The sequence below is a fragment of the Oryzias latipes genome, chromosome 13, assembly GCF_053564925.1.
Source record: "Oryzias latipes strain Hd-rR chromosome 13, Olatipes_Hd-rR_3.1".
NCBI lineage: Eukaryota > Metazoa > Chordata > Actinopteri > Beloniformes > Adrianichthyidae > Oryzias > Oryzias latipes.
The window spans coordinates 11,134,912-11,161,008 of record NC_136249.1 but is presented as its reverse complement, the minus strand read 5'-3'; the positions used below and the strand labels follow the sequence as shown (position 1 = coordinate 11,161,008).

The 26,097-nt window shown below is 43.4% G+C and overlaps 1 protein-coding gene across 4 annotated transcripts in view; it reads left to right on the top strand.

Annotated features, from left to right (window-relative positions):
- atm (ATM serine/threonine kinase) overlaps nt 1–25,581 on the top strand; it is a 35,125-nt gene extending 9,544 nt beyond the window's left edge. For all 4 annotated transcript variants that reach the window (XM_078929615.1, XM_020708434.3, XM_011482862.4 and 1 more), the window contains 50 exons: nt 25–156; nt 941–1,066; nt 1,155–1,244; nt 1,320–1,497; nt 2,037–2,230; nt 2,297–2,376; nt 2,461–2,616; nt 2,706–2,781; nt 2,895–3,037; nt 3,933–4,050; nt 4,146–4,316; nt 4,906–5,081; nt 5,167–5,410; nt 6,185–6,300; nt 6,412–6,538; nt 6,622–6,821; nt 6,905–7,079; nt 7,585–7,743; nt 8,411–8,543; nt 8,713–8,808; nt 8,916–9,087; nt 9,170–9,311; nt 10,421–10,597; nt 10,754–10,931; nt 11,018–11,123; nt 11,646–11,804; nt 11,881–11,989; nt 12,409–12,497; nt 12,564–12,666; nt 12,752–12,900; nt 12,983–13,087; nt 13,162–13,281; nt 13,358–13,589; nt 13,663–13,812; nt 13,938–14,057; nt 17,505–17,722; nt 17,803–18,010; nt 18,094–18,219; nt 18,312–18,452; nt 19,693–19,831; nt 19,996–20,078; nt 20,235–20,375; nt 21,999–22,115; nt 22,855–23,004; nt 23,104–23,269; nt 23,786–23,872; nt 23,946–24,060; nt 24,188–24,251; nt 24,341–24,483; nt 24,565–25,581. In XM_078929615.1, the coding sequence (XP_078785741.1) occupies nt 25–156; nt 941–1,066; nt 1,155–1,244; nt 1,320–1,497; nt 2,037–2,230; nt 2,297–2,376; nt 2,461–2,616; nt 2,706–2,781; nt 2,895–3,037; nt 3,933–4,050; nt 4,146–4,316; nt 4,906–5,081; nt 5,167–5,410; nt 6,185–6,300; nt 6,412–6,538; nt 6,622–6,821; nt 6,905–7,079; nt 7,585–7,743; nt 8,411–8,543; nt 8,713–8,808; nt 8,916–9,087; nt 9,170–9,311; nt 10,421–10,597; nt 10,754–10,931; nt 11,018–11,123; nt 11,646–11,804; nt 11,881–11,989; nt 12,409–12,497; nt 12,564–12,666; nt 12,752–12,900; nt 12,983–13,087; nt 13,162–13,281; nt 13,358–13,589; nt 13,663–13,812; nt 13,938–14,057; nt 17,505–17,722; nt 17,803–18,010; nt 18,094–18,219; nt 18,312–18,452; nt 19,693–19,831; nt 19,996–20,078; nt 20,235–20,375; nt 21,999–22,115; nt 22,855–23,004; nt 23,104–23,269; nt 23,786–23,872; nt 23,946–24,060; nt 24,188–24,251; nt 24,341–24,483; nt 24,565–24,745 (7,080 nt within the window). In that variant the 3' untranslated portion in view covers nt 24,746–25,581. The remainder of the gene's footprint in view (nt 1–24; nt 157–940; nt 1,067–1,154; nt 1,245–1,319; nt 1,498–2,036; nt 2,231–2,296; nt 2,377–2,460; nt 2,617–2,705; nt 2,782–2,894; nt 3,038–3,932; nt 4,051–4,145; nt 4,317–4,905; nt 5,082–5,166; nt 5,411–6,184; nt 6,301–6,411; nt 6,539–6,621; nt 6,822–6,904; nt 7,080–7,584; nt 7,744–8,410; nt 8,544–8,712; nt 8,809–8,915; nt 9,088–9,169; nt 9,312–10,420; nt 10,598–10,753; nt 10,932–11,017; nt 11,124–11,645; nt 11,805–11,880; nt 11,990–12,408; nt 12,498–12,563; nt 12,667–12,751; nt 12,901–12,982; nt 13,088–13,161; nt 13,282–13,357; nt 13,590–13,662; nt 13,813–13,937; nt 14,058–17,504; nt 17,723–17,802; nt 18,011–18,093; nt 18,220–18,311; nt 18,453–19,692; nt 19,832–19,995; nt 20,079–20,234; nt 20,376–21,998; nt 22,116–22,854; nt 23,005–23,103; nt 23,270–23,785; nt 23,873–23,945; nt 24,061–24,187; nt 24,252–24,340; nt 24,484–24,564) is intronic.
- The last annotated feature ends 516 nt before the right edge of the window (nt 25,582–26,097 follow it).

Below are 26,097 nucleotides of genomic sequence, written 5' to 3'. Positions count from 1 at the left end.
AAACTCCTATTTTGAACCCGGCAGTCTCCGTCCGTTCCTCCGGAGTGCTTGGTGCGCTGTTGTGCTCTGCTGATTGGTGTTCTGGCGGGCTACGTCTCTACGGGATGTGTGACTCAGGACGAGGCCTGCTGCTCCCGGCTCTTCACTAAAGCAAAGGTGCAGTGGTTCCTCTCATCTTGCCTTCTTCCTATGGGGGTAAATCATCTTAAAGTGAATTAAAAAAACAGTATGTAAGTTTAAAAAAAATGAGAAAATTTTTAAACTCAAAAGTATGCATTGTAAACGTGATCATTTGAAACTTGGATTAAAAGAAATACCATCAACCTGAAGCTGTTACCAAATGAAAAATGATTTTTATTTTAACAGCCGCTATTTTATATTATCTCTTTTTTCTTTTTCTCTCTGTCTCTTTAGTTTACTGTTTCAATTCAGAATTTTTGCTTTCGGTGCTAAGCCTAACTTTACTTTAGGGGTGGGGCTTTCAGCTATGATTGACATCACGGGACAGAGCTCATGGTGACGTCATTGCCCCACCAAAACAGCGTCTGCTGTGTCATCCCTCCTCTGATCTACCAAACCTCGCGAGCATTTTATCCCTACTGTGCGCCGCATCATAGTGGATAAAACCAAAGTGGAAAATGAAAAACAGCAGCTTTTACAAACAAACATTGTTTTTCAATTTAGGTTTACTTATTTTTTTTTTCAAATTCAAGTTTCAAATTGACCTATTATTAAATTTTAAAACAAGTTTGAAATATAAATATCATTTAATTTACAATTGTACATTTTTTTCTTCTTCAACTATACACTGTATGTTTTTGAAAGTACAATCTGTTTTGTCGTTCACTTTAAGCTGGTCCTGATTTGACCCCCTATCTTCCTGTCAAATGAGATATTTGTTTCTGATTGTGCACTGAGAGACTGCTGATCTCCTGACCAGGCCTTGGCTCAGGAACTCAGCGGCTTTGTTTCCAGTGTAAAAGTGAAAATGTCGGACGAAGGCGCCATGTCTAGTCTCAGATCGGTTATGAAGCTGTGCACTCAGTCCGCAAGCAGGAAACCTGTGGTAACAGATTCTGTTCTTACGGCAGCTATCAGACATTTTGAGCATGTGGCTGCAGATTAAGGAGATTCCAACCTATTTCTCTCTACAGGTCCACGTTAATGCCGTCTCCTCTGGTTTGTTCGTACTGGCTCTACCAGCCAGCCTCATCAGTGAATCGGCAGAAATCTGCAAACTGCTGGTGAGTGACGGCCATGCTGGGGGGGGGCGTGATCGTGTGAAATCTCACTGAAATTATTCTTCCCTCTTAAATCAGTTAAATAGTTGGTCCAAAAAAGTGGATGATGATGAGCAAATGGAGGAGGACTGGGAGATGACTAAAGTTCAGCCAGCCGGGGACGACCACGACCTTTTTGATGACGGTGAAGGTTCCAGCAGCTTCAACGGCGCCAACAGGCAGAAAGGAGACGGTGCTGACACCTCCTGCCGCCCGGGTGAGCTTTATTTAGACTTTAACACCCGCTCCAACCATCTTTTGATCCATTGTACAATCGTTTTTTTAAATTATGATAACATTGTTTTTAGCTGAAATAGAAAACCTGTGACGTTTTTGAGGACATAGTTTCTACAGAGCGGCAGCCATGGAGGTTTTTTAGAAAAGGCCTCCTCCAATGGCCGCCGCCCACCCGAAATCTTTTCTGTTTTGTCAATTTGCTGATGACTCCACCCACTTCCTCCACTATTTATGTGGCCTCACAATAAAAAACGAAACGTTAAAGAAAGCAAACCATTCTATGCACGGTAGAACTTTATAAATATACATTTTTTAACAAACATTATCAATATTTTAATAGTCATTTAGTGTCTTTTCTTTTGTCTACTTAGTGTAGCAGTACGACAATGCATCCTTATTTATTGTTTTTTACAAACTTGTGATGTAGTTGTTTCATGTTTTGGGGGAATTTAAGCTCAGAAAATCTTTTGACGTATTTAAGATTGTGCACCTGAGGAAAAACCTTTTGTGCTCTGACAGGTGCAAAATGTCTGCTGGCAGAGGAAAACCTGTCGCAGCAGGACACAGCTCTCCTGGCAGTCCTGGCGTTCCTGTGCGAGTGCGGTTCCGTCCCGCCTGTTCATGGTCTGCTTTTCAAGCCTCACGAGGTGCGGCGCCGGCTGCTGCTTTTCCTGGAGCAGATGGATTTCGGCAAAGCCCTGCACCTCAACATGGTTGGTCGAAGCCTCCGTTCGGGGTTTTCACCTTTTGTCTTGTGCTAATGTTTGGTTCTCCTGCAGTATCTTGTCCTGTTGAAGAACCTTCCTGCTGAAGACTCGCTCTCTGCAGAGGAATTCGATTTGCTGCTCCGTCCTCTCGCGTAAGGAAGTGTGAGCGGCTTTTCTCAAAGTGTAGTCCAGCTTGAAATAATAGGCGTGTTGTGCATTTGCCGGTGTGTCTGCAGGGATCTGTGCGGTCTGTATCGTCAGGATCAGGAGATCTGTGTTGCTGTGCTGCTCAGTTTGTTACCCTCCATAAAGAGCCTGGGAAGAACTCGCCCCGTGCTGGAAGACATGAAACACGTCCAGGGGTGTCTGCTGCAAGTGGTGTCTGGGTTTTGGTTCGTAGCCTTTTTACACCCAAACCAATGACTGTGCATCCAGTCATTGTAGTGTTTTTTGATTCCCATCTGTTGCTTTCTTTTCTCAGCTTCCTAAGCAAGTCAGGAAAATGTTCTGCGTCTGTGAGAGCAGCTTTAGTGAGGTGTCTTGTTGCTTTGCTTGAGGTAACCTCACCTGAATCCACCTCTACTGTTCACAAAACAGGGATTTGTTGTAAGAAAACAAGTGAAGGAGCTGATTTTGTGTGTTCTTGTTTGTTTCTCTTTGTTTTGTTTAGGCAGACCCACACTGTAACTGGGCTATTTTGAGCCTCAGAGGGGATGAAGGGGAGGAAGAGCGTTTGTTGTCTTCTGTCCTTCCATCTTACCTTGCAGATGCTGACCACTATGTCCGCATGCAGGTGGCTACATCCGTGGAGAGGTGTGCTGCCGCTCTGATGTTTTAAGGCATTCACTATATACTTTGTTTCAGCATTAAGTTATAATGATTCTACAAAGCACGTCTTAGGGTGTAGTCAGGGTTTGCTTAAAGGAAAACCAGACTTTGTTTCCTCTGATAATCCGGAACACATTTTTCAGTCTGAATACACCCAAACACACCCGGATCTGGGACCAGGAGCTACTCTCTAACCCATCTTTGGGGGTGGTCTTGGTCCTTTTTCAATGAGAATGAGCTTCTGAGATTCTTAAGTCTGAATACAATCCGTCCTCGGAGTGGAACAACTGAACCAAACCAGCCACCGTAGCTGGTGGTCACGTGATAGCAAGCAACAATTGTCAAGTTATCAAACAGAAAAAAAGGGTCCAACTGTTTATTTGTTAGAACCTTTATTTTAACAGCCGTGCCTTGTTATGCGGCACACGCATAACATGCCAGCAGCATGCCTCCACCATCCTAGAGTAGCGGTAAAAAGTGTTGTACCTGATGTTGATACAGGCGTTTAAAATTGGTCAACAAAATATAAAGTTGGAATCAGTAAACTAGAACAGGACTTCCATAATTTCTGCGTGTAGATGCTTTGCCCCGCCTTTGTGATTCCTGGCCAATGTGTGAAGAGATATTTAGCCACATGGTTTTGTTTACAAGCTTTAGTCTGTTGCAGAATGGGCCGCTTGATGCCAGTCTGAATAGAGACCAAGCGCAAGGTTCAGGACTCCATCCGGACCAGATGATTTTTCCAGTCTGAATACACCCCTAGACTTAAAATAAACCTGGCCTCAAACTATGAAACTCCCACCTATGTGCTTTACAAGAGCTCTACTGCCTTTGTATTTTTATGATTTTTAACATTTGTCATGTTGTCATCTGTATTTAGGCTGTTTCTGGAGATGAAACCAGAGTTTCCAAAAATGAGGGAGATGATGCCGCTGAAACACCAGCAAAAAGCTTTTGAGCACATTTACCTGAAGGCTCAGGAAGGAATGAAGCTTCCTGTAAGTTCATGGGTACTGTAACGGGTGGTTTCTTTTGTTGCTTTTTCTGGCTTTTTACCTTTTACTTTATGCTTAATTTACCATGTTGTTCACAGGGAAACAATCATTTAAAGGATGAGCAGGACGAGGGCTTCAACCGAAAGGCCACCCTGCTGAAGAGTTTGTCGGTCGTGCTGTGTTGCAGCCCCGTTTGTGAAAAACAGTGTCTGTTTGCACTTTTCCAGTCCTACAAAGAGAACAACCTCGAGGAGCAGCTCATCAAAAAGGTAACCACTCTTCATTTCTTTAGGTCTTCGTCTGCAGGTGAGAAGTTGCAGACCACTCGATGAGGCCGTAGAGTGAAAATGTTCATGAAAATTGCTTCATAGGGTCATGCGCTGGGCAACAGGTCATGGCGAAGACTTAAACAACACGTAAGGACAAGAAAGGGTAAAGCAGGCAGAACGCAGGCACATCGTACAGATTTGTCATTATACAAACACCGGTGCATTACGCAAGCAGCCCATTAGTGCCGTTCAGAGGATAAGCGCGCTCCTTTTGCTCAGCCTGACGGTTAGAAATGAGGACATTAGACAATCAGAGTGTAGTTGTGTTGTGTGGACATCCTACAGGCACTTATGCATCACACGCACCGTGCATTCAGCATTTGTGCACGGTCAGCAAGGAGCCAGTACTCACACCGACTAACGACGTACGTCATAAGTGTGTGTAAACCACATTGTCCTTACAAACACTTCACAACTCAAGAACATAGAGAAAAACGTGGGAAAATATGTCGCTGAATGGTTCCGACTGAAACCTTCTTTGTTGGTGGATTAGAAGGCACAACTGAAGAGAAGTTGTTCTTTTTTTCAGGTTTTGTTTAGTGTGTCGAAGGTTCTGGGCTACAAGAGCGTGAAATCCTTCGTCACCTCCCACCTCAACTATCTGGTAGCTGAGTGGCTGGCTCAGAGGCAGTCTGATGACCGCTACACTCTTGGCTCTTTTCCTTACAGTCTTCTCGACCACGACTCTGTCAAAGACTTCTACAGGTAATGCGAAAGTCACCCGTCTTTGATTCTTTCCAAGGGGACGAATGATTGCGAAGGTTAACATCCCGGGCTTACATCGGCACAGCTCCACCTACCAGGTGCTGATCCCCCGCTTGGTCTTCTTAGACGACTTTGAGCAGGTGAAGTCCATCGGCAGGTGCCTGGAGAAGGACTGGAGGCTTTTGTTAGCCAACTGCTTCCCCAAAATCATGGTCAACATTCTGCCGTACTTTGCGCTGCCTGGCCAGGATCCACAGGCCGCAACTCAGAGAGAGAAAGCTCACAAAGTGTACGACCTGCTCAAGGACGGCAGCTGTCTGGGGAAGCAGGTGAGGGCAGCTGGGGGTCACCTGGACACAACAAATTTGACCTGAATTTCTTTTTACCTGCTTTATTTATGACAGAAATGAACAATTGCATTTCTCTTATCAGTTTGTGTCATTTTACCTTAAGTCCGGAAATGGTTCATATGTCACATACGCAAAAAACATCTGTAAATCTAGAAGTAGTTTGATAAAAATTACATAAAAGTGGCTTATTTCCAGTTGGAGTGAAAACACAGTATTTGTAATTCCTAACTTGTCCCTTCTTCCAGAGTTTTCCATAAAGTTATTTTTAACAGTATAATTAAAGTGGTTTTTATTACTTTAACAAAGCCTTAGTTTTTTATGTTTTAAAATAGTTAAAGTAAAGAACTTCGATTTCTAAATCAAAGTAAAAAAGCCTTTATATTATTTCAGAAAATGAATAATCATTCACAGCAAACACATTAAATATAGACATTCATGGGCTTTAGAGAACATTTTTAAATTACATTTCATTTTTTGCCTTTTTAGCTTCACTAATGAGATGAGAAGGATGGAGGGGTTTATTCTAAAACTATTAGACAGATTTTAAGGTAAATACATAAATATTTTGAAAGCCATCCCAACAGATCAAGGGACATAAGTGCTGCTAGCACAGATTTCATGAAGTGTTTTTTTTATCTCTCACGTTTAGTGGAAAACCTTTCCTTAAAATCTAATTCAGCTTAGAAAAAGGGTTTGCTGGGTAAAAAAGTCTGGTCAAGCTGACTGAGATCTGCTCTGTGAATTGGTCCACAGCAAATTGACAGCCTGATCCACAGTAACCTGGCCGACATCGTGGTGGAGTTGCTCATGACTCTGTGTGAGCCGAGCGGAGTTGAAGCAGACTGTGGAGGCCTGAAACGCTTCATTGGGTAATGTTGGTCACGCTGTGCCAGAAAGACGTCTCCCTTTTTCAGTTTGTGGTGTTTTTTTGTGACCGTACCTTGGGAAATGTGTTGCTAAGTGGATTTTCTGCGACTCAGAGAGCTCGATCCTGCACCAAACCCCCCCTGCTTCAGCTCTGATGTCATCACCGCTACGATGGACTACCTCAGCAAGTGTCACAGCGCCAACCACAGGTCCTTGGTCGCCATTCTGTCAAAAACGCCGGTATATTGATGGATTTCTCTCTTGCAACTGCTGTCTCATACAAACGTTTATTTTTTTTAACATGAAAGTTGTTTGTTTTTTAGATTTCTATTCAGAGGATTCTATTGGCGGTGTGCGAAAGAGCAGCAGAGACAACTAACGGCTACGAGCGCCACCGCATCTTGCTCATGTACCACCTGTTTGTCAGCCTGCTGCTCGGGGAGGTGAAAGACGGCCTGGGGGGCGCCTGGGCCTTCGTCCTCCGAGACGTCATCTACACCCTCATTCACCACATCAACAGCAGGTTTGCGCAGGAAAAACGTCACCTCTACGCTTATTTTTGTCACCGGAAACGTTACCCAACGCCACCTCCCTCCACACACACAGACCGACGGAGTATGACGAGGTTTCCCAGCGCAGCCTCTCCCTGTGCTGCGACCTGCTGACCTCTGTGTGTCAGGCGGCGCTGCAGTTCTGCGATGGTGCCTTAGACTGCCACCTGCAGGTCATTGTGGGGACTCTAACGGCACAGGTGACCAGTCGGCCTGTTATCTCCAAACAGGTAACTAGAAAATTTGTTCGTCTGAAGTTTCATTTCACACAAACTCATTTTGTGCCCAATAACAAAATGATTCATTACAATGAATTCAGTTTCTTTAGATTTTAGCCGTATCTCGAAGCTTAAAACTTACAAAATAACAGTAATTAGTTTAATTTTGGCCCTGTGACAGACTGGTGGCCTCTCCAGGGTGTACCCCGCCTTCACCCAACAGTAGCCGGGGACAGGCTCCAGCAACCCCATGACCCATAAGGGGATTTAGGGGGTTAAGGAAATGGATGGATGAATAGTTTAATTTTGCTCTTAATTTTTACACTGCTTTTTATAAATCTAACAAATTTTACAGACTTTTTCCTGTATTATTTAAAATATATTATTACAAATTAATTAATTTCTTATTGATTAATGTCTTTATTATTTTTTAGGCAAATGTGAAAAGCAAACCATATATATTTCTGCCAAATTCTTACCTGTAAGTTTCAAATTCCCATTCTTCTGTTTTTTGTAGGTGTTGAGTTTGTTGCAGTTTCTCATAATAGAAAACCAGCAGAAGTTAAAGGGAGCCATCCAAAGTTTGGAGCCTTTTCCCAACCTTCCTGACTTTAAAGAACTCCGTTCTGTGCAGCACAAACTCAAATACAACGACGGCACCTTCACGCTGAGACAGGTGACAGAAACATAACCCAGTTCTCCACATGGGAGGCCCCGCTCCATGAACATGGTGTTTTGGGTGTTTTTAACATGTTCTTATGGCTTCTCTGATTTATGGAAGAGATATTTAAAGAAAATTAGGCTCAGGTATTTAAGTATTTAAGTATTTCTTTATTCAAATCATTGTGCATCAGAAGCAGATGAAAAAATGTTGTTTGAAAAAGGGAGGCATTAGTTTCAAAGAAACAGAGTTCCCTGCTCCGCTCCATTCTGATGCATCTACTTAGACAAATAGATCCATGAACGTCTTTGTTTTCCTCGTCTGAGCTGGTATCTGGATCAAAACTGTACGGCTGCATAGCTGCGATGTTAGTTGGTGTTTTTGTTGCAGTTGCAGTAATGTTAGGTTTAGATGTGAGGAGCTGTAAGCTAGCGGAATAGCATGTAAACACATGGGTGATGGAAAGGGGGGTGGGGTTGCTCTGTGCCAACAGTCTCACAACTGTTTCCTAGAATATGACAGTTTTATTTTTTAAATTCTGGCTAAAAACGGCATTATCAATAAAAGATCACTGGGAACGCTCTTAAAATTGATCAAAAGGGTCTTTAAGACATAATTCATGCTTCCGGGTGATGAGATTCCTTAAAGACAAGGAAAACTCTGTCCATTGGCCCTTCTGCAGGAGATCACCCACTTCCTGTCGGTGGCCTCCTGTGACTCCTTACCTCTGACCAGGCTTGAGGGTCTTAAGGAGCTGACCAGACAACTGCATCTCAACAAGGAACAGCTTCGAGATCTGCTGAAAGAGTGCCATGGTATTGTACTGTCAATATTATGTTCTGATTAGTCTGTGGCACAAAGGCAGAAATGTGGGACAATTTACCCTAGAATGAACCTGAACCCCCACATTTCCGCCAAGCGTGCCCACCTTTAACAGCAGGAAAATGATCGACTTTACTCACCTGTTCTGCTTTGCCATTATAGCCGACCCCTCTGACAGCGTGCTGGTCAAGCTCATTCTCCGTCTGTTGCAGCTTTGTAAGTTAGCGGTCAACCACCCCGGAGGAGCTGAGATTCTCGGTGTGTAGCGGGTTTACCTTTCTTTCATGCTTGCTGACACATCTGTCTGGAAAGTGATTTTTTGTTTTGTTTTGAGTTTGGGGTTTGATCAAACCTTTGACCTGCAGAGGCAGCAGGGAGCTGCCTGGGAGAGCTGGGTCCAGTCGACCTCTCCACCATTGCACTCCTTCACGGCAGAGATGCTCTCTACAACCAGGCAGTGGCTCTGTTTTCCTCTACGGAGTCACAGAGTCTTTACATCATCCTCAACTGCATGAACGAGGCACTCACACAGCAGCGGTACAGTGAACCCTGCAGCTCCCTAAATGAAGGCTTGGTGTGCAACTCACTGTTTCTTTTTTTTGTGGATGCCGTTCGTCAGAATTGAGGTGAAGAAGGCGGCAGCTCAGTGTGTGAAGGGTATCCTGGCCACCCAGGCTGGAGTGGACTTCTGGGACCTGCACAAAAGTAACCGCGACCCCATGCTGGCGTACCTGAATCCATTCAGAACAGCCAAGAATAAGGTGGAAAAGAATATGTACACTTTGCCTCAACGTTCATGGCAAACATGAAAAGAATGGCATTCGCTGGGCTGTTTGTTACTGTTGAAGGTCGAATGTATTTTTGTTAAAATAATTGACTGTAAATAAGAACTGGACTGAGTGAGTGTGACCTCACACATAGAAAACAACTTCCAACAAAATGAAGTCAATTTGGTCGCCATTTCTTTGGCGATATGTTGGAACCAGATGTTGTTAGTACGGTAAGCAGTGATTGGTCTGAATCGGCCTGAGTCAACGTTTCTGTGGCAACCACTCTCACCAATTGGAAGTGAGCTTGTTGAAGGTCCACACCCCAGACGTTTGAAGGTTGGGCGCAGGACCACATACATTTACTGAGGCATCTGATTGTTCCGTTTTTCATTTTGCTCTTAATTTGCCTTTCTCCAGTCTATCTTTTATCGGAAAGCACTTTGGTCCTCCTAAAGGAGTCGTGAAACGCTATATAAATAAAAGCTTCAGCTTATAAGTTGGATAATTTGCACTACAGAAAAAATATCATGAAATCAATTAGGAGTAGCAAGAACACGTGAATGTTTATTCTGCCAAAGAGAAGGAGTGAGTAATAGCTGATTATTTCTCAATAGTTTATGGGATTTTGGCTTCTTGGAGCCAGCATGTACTTCCTATTTGAAACGTGAGGGGGAGGGGAGGCTCTGACCAGTTCTTATATACAGTCAATGGTAACAATTCATGAGCTCATCATTTGATTTGATTAAATATCTGTTCATTTATCTATTTTCTATTTTATAATCAATACATTCAGTGGGAAAAAAGAAGTTTTGTAAAGGTTTTTTGATTTTGAAATGGTTTATTTCAAGCAATCAAATAAGAATAATACACAACAACAATACAATCATCAGTTATACATTCATACAATGACGAATCATACTTAGGATAATTAGACATATTGCATGAATATGTTTGAATGGGAGTTTCCTAAAGGTGACTTTAAAGTGAACAAAATTTGAACCTTTATTTCTAAAATAATGTGGAGACTAACAAGAAAGTTGTCTGTTGCTAGAAAAAAAGCAAGTACTTGGTCAATCACTGATTCTGATGTTTCTGTTTAGTTGTCAGCTTTAAGTGTTGTGGAGAGTTTGGAGGCCAAGGCAAAGCTGGAGAGCCAGGAGTTTTGGATTCCCCAGACGGGCAGCCACCAAACCTGGCTGAAGGAGCTTTGCACCGCTCTACTCGACAGTGGAGGCGTCAGGAGCCAGCCTTTGCTGCTCTCACGAGACCTATGTCTGGTAAGTTCATGAAAGCCATTCAGGCTTTTGTTGTGCTGTTTTTATCCCAAATTTTGTAAAAACGCATGTCATTTTCTAGGACATAGTTTCTGTTTGTCTTTGGCTTCAGCCAAATAGCGAACCAGCATCTCTAAAAACTCCTCTACCTGTCTTCAGGTCAGCGGGGACCACTGCCAGAGGCTGCTCCCCCTCATCATTCACTCCATCCTTCTGGATGACCCCTCCGGTTCCTGGAGGGAGCTGCTCTCCTCCCACATCCAAGAGTTCTTCAGTTTCTGTGCAAGAAATGCTCAGGCTGCAAGTCGGTCTGCCACACCTCTCATCCCAGATAATGGTACAGTTCTTCCTGAAAAAGCTAAACGGTGATGAATTTTCCTTAGCATCAGGTGGGATTGCGTCCTGTCTATCTTTTTTCCTCAGAGTCTCCCGCTCCCACTCAGAACTCATGTGACAAGAGCTCTCTGCGGACCATGCTGGCTGCTATCGACTACCTGAGACATCAGCAGAGACCGCTTGATTCTAAGAGGTAAGCTGTAACACCGCACTCCTGCTCTCCTCACTCTTTGACTGTGGACACGCCACCTTCAGAGAATTTTTCCATCATGATGCTGCCACATTCCTCATGCACTTTGGTATAAACTGACAACATCTCTTGAAAGCTTTCTCTAGAAACATTTGAAAACCCTTAACCCCGTCACAGCTTGGTTCCTCTGACCCGAACATATCCTATCCTGATTCAATCCAAAAGTCTCTAGCATGTCGAATACGGAGATGGTTGTTGGTAGCACAGGATGAGCAAAGATGTCCAGACAGCTCTGCTTCTTGTAGCTTCTTTCAGCACCATGGCAAGTTTTGAGGTGTTGATGATGGAGTGAGGACCTGCTTTAGGGCCCCCAAAAAGATGGAAACTTCTAAAAACCTGCTTATTTGCAGCCCCTAACCTCCGCGACTACGGAGTGAAAACTGTACCAGCTCGACATAGTGAGGACGCTGGTGTCTTCAAACTGACGTACTGTCTTCATGAGGATGTCGTCTCCCCTCTGTCCAGGAACTCCGGTGGAACAGTGTGTGACTCAAACTTTTGGCTGGACTTGAACTACCTGGTTGTGGCCAAAGCTGCTCAGTCCTGCTTGGCGCACTTCACCGCTCTGCTCTACACAGAGATCTACGTTGACAAGATCAAAGCCAACATGGAGGAAACTTGCAGGTATGCTTGGAGGTTTGATTTTATTTTTTCTAACTCTCTTTTTTTTTTTTTTTTTATTTCTTGATCAAATGTGCAGAACCAAGTCCAGAGCATCACGCAAAATTAACTTTGAAGCGAACAGTCAGACCCTCACCATCTCCAGTCTGACGGAGAAGAGTGTGGAAGACGTCAGCATCAATCTGCAGGTGTGAAAGTTATTTATATTTCATCATTTATAAAAATGTGTCAAATCTGTAACAGAAATATCTTGTTTGATATATTTATTCTGTCAGAAATAAAGCTATCCAGCTGTGCAGTTTTGAGCCAGATTCCAACTCAGACGGGGAAAACAAAAACATACATGGATTTATTTGTCTAGACATTTGAATGAAGCAGAGCAGGGAGCTTGTGGTCCTACCAGCATATTTTCTATGCAATAAATAAACTCTGCTCCTGATTCACAACAATTTACCTAAAGAAAAACTCCTAAATGCAATTTTAAGGTCAATTTTTCTGTCCACAATCACCAGAAAAAGGCCCCTAAGAACATGTTAAAAACACCATTTTCATTGGAGTGGGTCTTTAATCGACTTAAATCTGTTTTATTTTTTTTTATTGTTTGTAGGAGCTGCTGATTGAAGTTTATCGCAGCATCGGCGACCCGGACAGTCTGTACGGCTGTGGAGGAGAGACGATGAACAGCCCGTTGATAAGGTAGAAGCCAAATATTGGCTGTATTTGCCGCATTGTTGATGTTTTATTTACAACTGTTCCACACAGGATTCGAACCTATGAACATGAGGCTTTGTGGGGAAAAGCTCTGACCTCATACGACCTTCACACCACTCTACCTGAGGTCACTCGACAAGTTGGAATTGTGGAGGTAAAATATATCAAAAGGAGCCTACACAGAATCTTTTCTCTTATTGTGAAATCCCTGTCATCCGGACGTCCCAAATGTCAAACAGGGCCTGCAGAACTTCGGTCTGAGCAACATCCTGGCCACTTACATGAGAGGTCTGGAGAGTGAGGGGGTGGAGTGGGGAGCTGAGCTGCGAGAACTTCGCTTCCAAGCTGCTTGGAGGAACAGCCAGTGGGACTGTGAGCTAGCAGAGAGGTAGGGGAGTGTACCTCTCACAGTGACATCTACTGTTCTTGTCTTGGTAACATGTTTGTCTAAATCTATTCCCCCATAACAGAAGTGAGAAATCCGTCCCTGGCTTTCATGAATCCATCTTTTGTTCTCTGCAAGCACTGAGGGACAAAGAGTTCTCCATGTTTGATGAAACGCTGAAACAGGCCCGGTATGGAAACGCCCTGCGGATGTCATGTTGTTGCTGGTAGCAGTGGCTTCCTACAGCTTGTGTGTCTGCCGCAGGCGTGCTGAAGTGGAGGAGCTCTGCAGGGACAGTCTAGAGGCCGTGTCTTCTCTGTATCCAGCCCTCAGAAACCTGCAGAGCATCAAGGAGCTGGAGAGTTTCAAGCAACTCTTCTCCAGGTCAGTTTGATTATGAAGCTCCTGTGATAACAGGAGTGAAAGGTGGCGCTGAACCGTCTGTTCCGTTTTGCACCAGGCCTTTCTCTGATCTGGCTCTGAGCAACATCTGCCGTCAGTGGCGTCAGCACTCCCATTTGCTAGCCGACAGCGACTTCGCTGTGGTGGAGCCCATACTGGCGGTGCGCTCTGTGGCTCAACACGCTCTCTTATCCAAATTGGGAAACTTGAACAGCACGAACCTCAGTTCTGCGCTCACGGACCATCTCATGGAGCTCTGCTGTTTGGCTCGGAAGGCCGGAAACACCCAGGTAGAAGCAAAACGTGCATCCTAACAGATTTCAAGCCAGAAAGGTTTCCTGCTAAAGGCTCGCTATTCTCCAGCTTGCAGAGCGTGCGGTCCACCAGATGAAGATACAGGGGGGAGCGGGGAGCTCGTGGCAGCTGCAGGAGGCCCAGGTTTCCTGGGCAAAGGGAGAGCAGGGTCTGGCTCTGGGCCAGCTGAGACAGATGATTCACAGTCTAGAGGACAAGGTCAAACATACATTTTCTAATGTAAAGCAGGAAAAATGCTCAGTTTAAACCTCAGAATTTAAAAAAATAATTCCAGGGGAATAAAAGAAGATAAACTTTGTTATCAAACTGTATGTGTTGGTCAGGTGGATTTTGACCCTGATGTGGTTCCTGCGTACACCGAGAGCCTCAGACTTTGTGGGAACTGGCTGGCTGAAACCTGTCTGGAAAGTCCTGGAGTTATCCTGGAAAAATACTTGGAGAGGGTAAGATGGAAAAAGAGGTTCTTCATACACTGGGCTTTGTTTTATCAAAATAGAGCAGTTTTCAGGCAAAAAAAAAAAAAAAAAACCAACAGTTTTCACACTAAATCCATATTCAAAAGTCTCTGTCCTTCTAGAACAGGGGTCGGGAACCTATGGCTCGCGAGCCATATATGGCTCTTTTGATGGTCACATGTGGCTCGCAGACAAATCTTTAATTATAGTTTTTTTTTCATTAGACCAGTCCTTCTCGGGCGCGATACGATGCCAGAGGCGCGCAGTAGTAGCAGTGCTTAGAGAGAGAAATCTGCGCCAGCGCTATCAGTTACTATTATCTATTATTTCACAGAGTTTGTACCAGCTGGAAACCTGTGAATTGACGTGCCTAAAACTACGCGCTCCCGTCTCTGAGAAAGAGCGCGCAGTAGCGGGGACGGGATGTGTGAGGAAGAAAGCAGAGGGTGGGGGGGTATGGGGACCGGCAGCAGGTGAATCGCGCAGGGATTGTAAAAACGTAAAACCCACTGCCCGTCACTCACTGCAGCGTGTGAGTGTGTGTTTGTCTCCCCGTCTACATGTGAGCAGTCTTTTTGTCACATCTACAGAACATTCAGACAGACGATCACGTTTAAAGTCTCAACGCCTGCATGAAGCAGAAACTCACCACGTATCAACCAGACTAGACCATCAGCAAAACTACCACGAGAAATACTCATATTTATTAGCAACAGAATAACAATGTTATTAAAAAGAATCCACAGACTTATTGTACTTTAAAAATGTTGAAATTAAATCAAATGCACACATTCATTTGTATATTTAGTTTTAAACATATTGTCGCGGACTGAGTTGGATGGCTGTTGGGCCGCGTTAAAAGTTCTGGAGTTCATTGACCGCATCAAGCAGAGATCTGATTGGCTCTCAGTTCTGTCGCTCAGCCTGTTGTTAGGTAGTTTGGACCAATGGGGTTCAGCTATGGGCCGAATAAGGGAAATGGGAGGGCTGCAGCGGGAGCAGGTGAATATAAAGTTGGGAGAAGCGCTCTCGTGTCAGCGGGAGAGATTCAGGAGTTGCTGAATTAATTGAACGGCGTTTGTTGCGGTCTGCAGTAACCAGAATAAAGAACTTTAAAAGAGGTTAAGTCTCCGTGCCTCAGTGTGGGGAAGGGACACTACATTATTGTATGGCTCTTTCGAAATTACATTTCAAAATATGTGGCATTTATGGCTCTCTTGGCCAAAAAGGTTCCCGACCCCTGTTCTAGAATCTTCTTTTCCTTTCGTCTTTTCCCTTCAGGAGTCGCCACAGCCAATCAGCTTCCTCCATCTAACCCTGTCTTCTGCATCCTCCACTCTAACACCAGCTGCCTTCATGAATCCGTTCTCCTCATCCATAAACCTCCTCTTTGGTCTTCCCCTAGACCTCTTGCCTTAACTTCCAGCCAGTAGCGTTTTTAGGCACGGTCCATACGGGCAATTGCTCGGGGCAAAAAATTTAAAGGGGGGCGGCAGCTAGGTGCTTGTTACAAAAAAAACAAAAAAAATCTGCGCCACTATTGGTTTCCTATTATCTGTAATATCACAGAGTTTGTAACCGCCTGAAACCTGCGAATTGGCGCCCCCCGCTGCTGCATGCGCTCCTGTCTTAGAGTAGTGGGTGCAAATGTGTGTGAAGGAAAGGGTAGGGGTAGTGGGTGCAGGCTGCGAGCTGAGCACGGAGCGCAGCCGCGATTGCGCAACCCCTGGATCATTGGGAGCCTTTAGATTTCTCAGCTTGTGCTAATAATTTCATTATTTTTTAACTATTGTAGACATTTTTATGTCTTTATTTTCCATCTAAAATGCATTTTTTACGTCTGCCTGTTCTTTAGTTGGTGTCAGTATTAAACATAAAGGCAGCAGGTGATGCAGTCCGTTAAACAGCTGCACTTTTTGAGATCATAAATGAGCAATAGTTTGTCATTCGTTTATGAAAGTATTGAGGTTTTTCGAGGATTTTTACCATTGGTGTTTCACAAAACTAGGAAATGTCAAATATTTTGGAATAATTCCAGTGATGATTTAGTTTTTAATGTTTTATGAGACCATAAAATGATAATCACAATAACATGTTTTTAAAAAATCAAATCCCTCTGATTCATTTCACAAAGAGACACATAAGACATCACACACCAAGCAGAAATGAACTTATTGCTAAAAATGATGCCAGGAGCTCAAAACGGACAAAGAGCAAAGAAAACAGAATAATTTGATTTGTTATTTCTAATTATTAATATTTCCAGGCTTTGTTTGTTTTGTTCTGCAGCATGTTCACATTTGTATAATTTTGATAGAATGTATTTTAATGGAGAGCAAAATATTATATGCTATTTAAGGTTCAACTTGATTTATTCTGGATCAATATTCCTGTTGGTTTTTATTCATATTTATGTTCAAAATGTTAATATTTAAAGGTTTAAAAGTTTAGCTTAAGTGTGTTCAGTAAATGTTTATCTCGTTCGACCCGCAACCTAAAGTGTGTGTTTAATTTAGGCCCCCTGTGCGACTGAGTTTGACACCCCTGTAATACGAGTTTATAAATTTCATGCATTTTTTTTGTTTTAAATGGGGAAATAAAAATAAGGACCACACCTGCCCGGGAGTAAGTTAGCGTGGAACCGCCACTGTTACCAGTATGCAAATAAGAATTTAAAAAAAGGTGTAGGTTTCCCTAAACACCTCCTTTAACTTATTAATGGACATGGTCTATATCTGTTTAATCTTTTATTTACACATTTATTAAGTAAAAATTAGACAAAAACCTCAACAGCTCGTACTGTCTGGCAGATGCCATCCATTTTCCTGCCCCCCCCCCTTCAGGTTGCTGACAGCTTGGAGCAGTTTGTGGCCCACCCAGCGTACTTTCTACGTCACAAAGATGCAGATTTTTTAAACTGCATTTGTTTTCATCTGCTCCTGATTGACAAGAATAAAAAACATGTAAACAAATACTCAGAAATGCAATTTTAAGCTTTTAATTTTCTCTACATATGCCCCCAATTATGAAAAAAATGCCACAAAAACATGATCAAAACAGTATTTTCAATAGAGTAGATCTTTATTGAGCAAAACAAAGAATCAGAAATCTATCTACAAGATGTTTTCCACAATGACATGATGCTAGCCTGTGTTTCATTGTAAGATTTCTTCTTCCATTGATGATTGTTTGAAGTTTATTTCTTCCTCAAAGGAAATGTATTCTTTCCATTTATCCTGGGTCACAGCAGTGAAAACTTTGTACTACAAAGTGCCTCTCCAGCCTCTAAGTCACAGCTGTGCCTACCAGCATGGATGTTTATTGACAAACAGGAGTTAAAGCCGAAGCTTTCACAGGACGCCTTTTCTCCTGAGCTTGTCTTTTCATCAGCGGCCTCCTCTGGTGTAACTTATTCATGGTGTTATTTTATTTCAGGCAGTGGAGCTGGTTGAAGGGGAACGTGGAGCTCAGGACTCCCGGCTCCAGAGCCAGCAGACCGAGGCTTTCTTGTCTCTGGCTCGCTTCTCCGATGCTCAGTATCAGAGCATCGACAAATACATGAACTCCTCTGAGTTTGAGAACAAGCAGGCACTGCTGGAAAAAGCTAAAGAGGAGATGAACTTGATGAGACAGCACAAAGTCACCTCCAACAGGTGATTTGTTATTCACACTTGAACCGTGCTGCTTTGTTGGTTAAATGAATAAAACCCGGATCTGGGGACACATCTGACAGGTACACGATAAAGGTGCAGAGAGAGCTGGAGCTGGATGAGAAGGCCCTGTCCAACCTGCGGACAGACAGACAGCGCTTCCTGTGTAAGGCGGTGGAGAACTACATCCGCTGTCTGGAGCGAGGCGAAGAGCACGACACATGGGTGTTCCGCCTGGCGTCGCTCTGGCTGGAGAACGCTGACATCAAAGTCGTGAACAATGCCATGAAGGTGGGAGAAACGTCGGAAGATGACTCTTATTGTTGTGATGAAGCAGAGCGTTCACGCGTCTGTGGTTTTCATGCGCTCCTCAGAAAGGAGTGAAGCAGATTCCCTCCTACAAGTTCCTGCCGCTCATGTATCAGCTGGCCGCTCGCATGGGAACCAAGATGGCGAACGGGACCTCCGAGGACACGGGCTTCCATGATGTCCTTCATGACGTCAGAAAAAATCCTCCGTTTGTGCTCTTATCCACACGGTTTTCTGTCTTTGAAGCAACGTTCAGAGTGCCGCTTGTTGGCTCTGTTTGCAGCTGATCTGTCGGGCTTCCCTGGAGCACCCTCACCACACACTCTTCATCATCTTCGCCCTGGTGAATGCCAACAAAGACGAGAACTTTGGCAAGACTCGGCTGTCCATGAGCGCTCCCAGGCAGCTCACACCTTTTGACCAGGTGAGCTAGATGTTAATCATCGTATTTATCCAACACTAAGCTGAGGAAACCTGTGGAAAGGTTCATTCAAAGCCTTTTTTTCTGTGATCTTGAGCTGACTGGAACCGTGTTTATGAAATAACACTTTGTAACTGAACAAATAAATGCATGTTGGATTGAGCAGCATGAAGCTCTGAAGACTGCAACACAGAAGCTAAGTTCATACTAAACACGGGTCGGGCTTCGGCGGTGTCCACTTTTAATTTCAAGTAGATGTACAAAAGTCCTGTGGAGCCTTTTGAGCATTAAAGAAAATAGAAAACTCTTGCGTCAACCAATCAGGGACTCGGCCTTCGCCCGTTTACGTGTCGATGTGTCTAATCAACGTGTGGAATTGAAAACCAACATGGAGCAAAACCTGATCGTTCTCCTCCTGAAATTAATATTTTTCTTATTTGTGTCGAGACAATAACAGAAAGTGCCTATGATTTTATCCACATTTATATTTGTTCTCTCCTCGGAATGATGCGGGACGGCAAGTTGACAAACTGGGTCACAGAGAAGTAGATGGTGAAGCTCACCGTTCTGCTAGAATCTGTAAATGAACCCAGACATGGAGACATAATTACTGTTACTTTATTTTATAGGGTGTCTTCAAAAGTAAAACAACTTGATCTCTGTGTCTTCCCTGCGTTGGCCCTATATAAGACGATGACGATGCTTCACAGACGATGCTTCCATGTGGCAAAAGGGTGGAGAACATTGAGAGGGACCCGGCTGCAGAAAAGGAATTAGACAGGCATTTAAAAAAGACGTAGCAGACGCAAATTTGAGTGTGAATGCAACAAAAGTGGGTGGGAGGTTGGCGCCAGTGTTCGGCAGCGGAGCCGCCGCCAGTGTGTGAATGTGTGTGTGAATGTGTGTGTGCATGGGTGAATGGGACTGTGACTGTAAAGCGCTTTGGGCCTTCGTAAGAAGGTAGAAAGCGCTATATAAGTATACGCCATTTACCATTTACCATTTTCCAAAACACTTCATGCTGCCCCATAACTCTTTGTGTCATTTTAATCCCGGAGTTTTTACACATTTGGTAATGTTTTGTTTTTTGGTGCAGAGGGAATAGAATACGAGAGCATTAATGGAAAAATGTGACCAAGACGAGGACATTTAGGAGTTTTGTCTAACCGCAAGTTGGTTTATATGTCCATGAATCGTGGTTTCAATAGATATTTTTTTATATTCCCTACCCCAATCCCTGCAGGAGCGCTCCCAGGTGGCTCAGAAGATCATCAATGTGATCAGGAAAAAGCGTGCAGAGATGATCCGAGGCATTGAGCGCCTGTGTGACGCTTACATCACGCTGGCTTATATGGATGCTAGCAGACACAAAACCGAGAAAAGTGAGTGAGGCATAAACGCTGCGGGCAGCGCTTCAAAAGGCTGAGGAGGAATTCAGTTTGTGCTGATGATGTCTGTTTGGGGAGTTGTTTTACTTTTTTATTCTGACTAAATGAAGGAAGAAGCTTCAACTTGTAAGATGTCTGTGTTCCTCCTTTTCTTTTAGAGGCTATTCCCATCCCAGCCGACCAGCCCATCATGCAGATTAGGAATCTGGAGGAGGTTATAATCCCAACAATGGAGATGAAGGTATATGCTCTGCTTTGTTTTGTGATGTAATGGAGGTGAAGAAGACATCTGATTCCACCTGACAGAACAGCTGGATGTTGTGGAGCACACAAACATTTGTTTCTGTGATCTTTTTTTGTTTTTTTTTATTGATGTTTTTTCTCATGCTGTGGTCAGGTGGATCCGTCTGGTTGCTATGACAACTTGGTGACTGTCAGGTCCTTCCTGCCTCACTATCACCTGGCCGGAGGGGTCAACCTGCCTAAGATCATCGACTGTGTGGGCTCGGATGGCAAGAGCAGGAGACAGCTGATCAAAGTAAGTGCTTCTGTCGTCGAGTGTTCGATTCCTGACTTTGTTCTGAGCTCATTTGTCCAAAACAAAGGCTCAAATTCTTCCATTGTTTGTTTTTAGGAGGCTGCCAGGTGTGATTAAAGTTGGACAGGAAGCTTCTTATTCAAAACCTTGATTAGTTTTCACTCAGCTAATTATTATTCTAGTTTTGGTACAAGCAGAGGGTGGATGCACATGTATAAAAACACGTACACACAGATGCATGCTTGCTTGTGTTGGTGTGTGTTTGTGCTTTTTTTAAAGGGCTAATATCATTAAAAATCAACTTTTTGAGCATTTAAATGTATAAAAATGTTTATTCCTCTTTTTTTCTGAGCATTCCTTTGTAAACCTGCGCTCTGAGCACCAGCCCCGTCTCATTGTGACGTGTGTAAGTGAGGAACAGCCCCTTCCAGGAAGAGTTTCGGCTGACAGCACCGCCCCCACTTACTATGTGGAGCTAGCTGTGATCGGCTGAAACACTTTCATTTTACATGCGCAATATGCACATCCCTCTTTGCAAAAGTCCGGATGTTGTTTGTTTTCCTGGGTAAAAGGCAGACCCGCTGCCCAGGCCAGCTATAGGTTGATGTCATGAAATGGGCGGCACCCACACGGAGCGAAAGGCGGAGCCTCAGACAGACGTTTTTCTTCTGGGTAGAAAAATTAGCTGTGAAAAACAACTCGTTCTTCATAAAAAATGTGTTGTTTAGTGTCCCAAAGAAAAGCATGAGGCCCTTTAAAAACCAGCACACAGATGTGTGTTTGTAGTTATAAAAAGTTCTTCTTGTGTTTTGGTCTCCTAGTAAAGGAAAATGTGTAAGAACGTTGAAAATAAATAAAAAATAAACAGTTTATTTTAATCATTTTTTACAGAAATACTATTCTGTTATGATCATACATTTAGTTGTTGTCTTTCATTAACAATCAGTGTAATTTTATAATATATTTTCCTTTTTGTTGGCTGGTTCCAACGTTTGAAGTCAAAATATTTTGGATAAGATCAGCTTATTGTCTTCAATTCTGGATTTTTCAGTTGACAGAAAATATTTGTTTTAAAACAAATATGTGATTTTGAGAATGAAAAGCTTTTGATCCACATGAACTGATTTCCACCATCACATGTTTAAGCATGTTTGAATTATGCTGTCAAAATCTCAGTATCTCCGTCCTCAAATGTGTGTTTTTTGTAAATTCGGATGATCGTGAATACATTTAATAAATGAGAGGAACATTTGGAAAGAGAAACCTGTCAGAATGAAACATGGATGAATTCCATCTCCCACTGGAGTATTAGTTTGCTTAAACTGGTCTTCAGCTTCAACTTCAGCTGCTTTTGGGCATTATGGGACAGAAGGGGTCAAAAAGCACCAACTACACAGTCGCTGTATGAAACTGCACCCACCCAAAACTCTGGATTATTTTCAGAGAAATAAACTGTTTTAACTCTTTGGGGCAAAATACAAGAGATAAAAACAATTGTAGGAATTTCATAAAGTGTAATCCAGTGTGTGGACTCTGCTCGTTCATTATAGTCAGATTGAAATGTATTTAAAAGGGAACGTTAGAGAGAGTTTCCCACGGGTTCTGCTGTGTGCTGTGAAACAGGGTCAGGACGACATGCGGCAGGATGCAGTGATGCAGCAGGTCTTCAGCATGTGCTCCATGTTGCTGCAGCGCAATAAGGACACTCGGAAGAGGAAGCTGAACATCCGAAGATACAAGGTTCCTGTTGTCCCTAATAAATAACAGTATTCCTCTTTAAATTCCCACTCTCATCCGCTTTTGATCTGTTGTGAAGGTGTTCCCGGTGGTCTTTTAATTGCTCTTTTTAGCAACACAAAAAAAAAACCTGTGTCATTTTCTGGGACAAAACTTCTGCAGAGCAACAGTAGTTCAGTAGTTGTGGCACAGAATAATCCTGCACTGATTTCCCATCATCCCTTTGGTTACACAGTTTTGAACCAGATTCCAGCTCAGATGCGGAAAACAAAGAGGTTCATGGATCTATTTGTCTGCAAGTGAATCAATCAGAATGAAGCAGAGCAGGAAGGTTGTGGCCCGCTAATTGTAGTTTGTATGTAACAACTATAACAGCTTCCCCACAATTTGAAGAAACAGTTTTAATCTTAAGATTCCTAATATATGTCCTCCATCTTCAGAGAATTGCTATAAAAACATGTTGAAAAACATAAAAAATTTGTTTTTCTTCTTTAAAATCTTTCTCTTTAAAGACCAACTCTGATGAAAATGCTGTTTTAGGTGTTTTTAACATGTTCTAGTGGCATTTTTCTGATAACGGAGGACACAATGAAAACGATACCCATAATTGCATTTCTGAGTATTTCTCACTGGAAAAGCTTTTACAATAGATCAAAAGAGGATCGGATTGGGACTTTACTGGTTTCTGGTTCTTGTCTAATGTCCTTCTAAAGCAAGACGTTGTGGTTCACACTCGATCCAGGTGGTGCCGTTCTCGCAGCGCAGCGGCGTGTTGGAGTGGTGCTCCGGCACCATGCCCATCGGGGAGTTTCTAACAGAACCGAACAAAGGAGCCCACAAACGCTACCGACCTCAGGATTGGACCAGCCTGGCCTGTCGCAAAAAAATGATGGTATTCCTTCAGCAGAACGTTGAAAGAGCATTTTAAGTGAACACTACAGGGTCCTAAATAAACTTCTGCTTTCTTTCCACGTCTTTGCTGTGATTGCAGGAGGCTCAGAGTCTGGGATTCGACTACAAGCTTGAGGCCTACATGAACGTTTGCAAAAACTTCAGACCGGTCTTCAGGTATTTTTGCATGGAACGATTCCTAGACCCCGCGTTATGGATGGAGAGACGACTGGCTTACACCCGCAGTGTTGCCACCTCCTCTATAGGTACCTGATGTTGCTATGGCAACTTGTTGACCCAATACATCCTGCATTGACCTGGAATGTTATCTTGTTGAAACAATGGTTGTTTTTGCACCACTGTGTTGAACTTTCCTTACAAAACTTTAGGCTTTGTTTTAAACGTGAGCAAAAATTTAAATCTTGTGTTTAACTAAAAGCCTAGAATAAAAACTATGCACTGGAAAAACACGCCCCTTAGATAAAAAGTCAAAAATTATTACCCCATTGGAAGTTTTCTTTTAAATAAGAAAAAAAAAACTGTCAATGGGGCAAGAAAAGGTGTCTTACCAAGAGTTCTTTTTCTAAGACGTGTTTTTTCAAACTAAGATTATGTTGCCATTAAAAAACTTGATAAGATGTTTTTCTTGCAAGACAGAAAATCTTTTTTTTTTTAAATACGTTTTCCTTTTTTACTTTCTTCAGATTCATTTTGTGTAGAAACGTTCTATTGTGTATGTAGAGACAAAAATCCTCTTTTTTGTGTGTATCTCGTACCTGCAGTCGGCTACATCGTCGGTCTGGGCGACAGACACATCCAGAACATTCTGATCGATGAGGAGACTGCTGAACTGGTGCACATCGATTTAGGTAATCTGACTTCCAACATGCCCATCATCTGATGGCAGTTTTTAGATTCTTCTTCATATGTTTTGCTGTTCAGGAGTTGCCTTTGAGCAGGGGAAGATCCTCCCCACCCCTGAGACGGTTCCTTTCAGGCTCTCCAGAGACATTGTGGACGGGATGGGCATCACAGGAGTGGAGGGAGTTTTCAGGAGGTGATTAAGTCTCTGAGTAAATGGTTTAGTTACTTGGATTTTTGTTTGGATATTTATCGGTTATCAAAGCTCTTTTAAGTACTTGAGGCGGATGCTGTTCATGAGCTTCAGATTTATCTCCGATCAGATGTTGTGAGAAGACGATGGAAGTGATGAGGAGCTCTCAAGAAGCTCTGTTGACCATTGTGGAGGTATGAGACTGGAGTAGTTCATGCAGGCTCTTTTACGTCTCATCAGTCATGTCTGTAACGTGCATTACATGCCGGTTTAATGCGTGTAGGTGCTGCTGTACGACCCTCTGTTTGATTGGACCATGAACCCTTTGAAAGCCTTCCACCTGCAGCACGACGAGCAGCAGGACCTCAACGCCACTCTTGGCTCCACAATGGGAGGTGTTGACATAAACGACCATCATAAATCCAGGTGATTGACCAAAGAAATGCAGAATTAGGGAGGTGCCTTGTTGGATTTAGACTTTTGTTTATGTGCACGATTTTCCCACAGCGACAGTCAGAGCTTCAACAAGGTGGCGGAGCGGGTGTTGCTGCGCCTGCAGGAAAAGCTGAAGGGGGTGGAGGATGGAGCGGTGCTGAGCGTGGGCGGACAGGTCAACCTGCTCATTCAACAAGCCATGGACCCCAAAAACCTCAGCAGACTCTTCTCGGGATGGCAGGCCTGGGTGTAGAGCCAAGATGCAGAAAGACTTGAAACACCACTCACCTCCACCAGAGCCAGCCTCACCCAGCCTCTGCATGGTATTGCGAAAGGTCAAAGCAATGACAAGATATGGTTTGAAAATGATTGACCTGTATTGTCTATTTTTGTTTTTTAGTCAGCTCTGTCCATTTATTAGGAGAATGTTAAATATTGCTCTCTGGGAGGAGTTGGTTTTGCTATAAATATTGTAACAACCAAGTCCTGCTTTTTTTGAACGGTTTAAGAAATGCAGAAGTATTTTTTATTGTTTTCATTCATTTTCCATGATCTGAATCATAGATTATCCACAAAAAGTGAAGAATTTGAATGTTATACAGATTCTGCTCTTTAAAATATGACCTGTCGAACATTTAATCCCCAAAAAACTCCATCAATCTAAAAAGACATCATCAGTGCTTAGGGGATGTTCATGGACCAAGGGAAGGTTGAGGCTGTGGTTCAGTGGCCACAGCCAAAGTCTGTGCGACAGCTCTGGGGTTCGCCAACGTCAACCAGCGGTTCATCAGGGGCATCACCAGTCACTGCACTGCTCACCTCGCTGATCAAAAGATGTCAGCGTCTGGATGCCCGCAGCCACCCAAGTCCCTCTTCTCCCAGACTCCCATACTCCACCATCTGGATCCTCGTCTCCGCATTAGTGAATAGAGGTCCGCCTGACTCAGGACGACGGGCGAACCAGCCACAGCGGACAAAGAATCTGTTCAATTCTTCTTCTGCTCTGCTGCTGTGGGAGGGGTTGAACTCTGGCTCCTGTAGTTGGTTAAGGATTGTAAATAAAGATTCATCTGAGGATCTTTGAGAAAACTCTTCTCCACATTTCCACACGTGAAGAGAAACTACGTTTTTTAATCTGATGAAAGAATCTGCAGATTATCTCTTTCAAATTGCAAAATCACACACAAAAAAAAGTTTGAAAAGAACAAATTTTTGGAAAAAAAACAGTATAGATAACGATTGATTTATTGCATATTGCATGTTTTAATCTTTTTAAACTATCAACTACTACACTAGGATATTACTTTAAAAGTTAGGACTACAAACAGGGAAAAGAGAAAACCAAGATCTTCAAGGATTTGTGTGTGGCTCTGAAAAGAGCCGTTGTGGGTCGGTCCTTGGAGGACAGAAACATGATTCTGCCATGGATCTGCTCCCTCTGCAGGAAAGTGGATCATGAAGGAGTCTCCCAGCCAGAGAGCCTCTCTGGAAGAGTTGTTGGCAGCAACGATTTGAGGCCGTGCAGCGGCTCCTCTTCAGTTACCACAGCTTCACTCCCTGCAGGTTCCTGTGGTGCTGAGGACCTGATGAAGCTGTGAGGAGCAC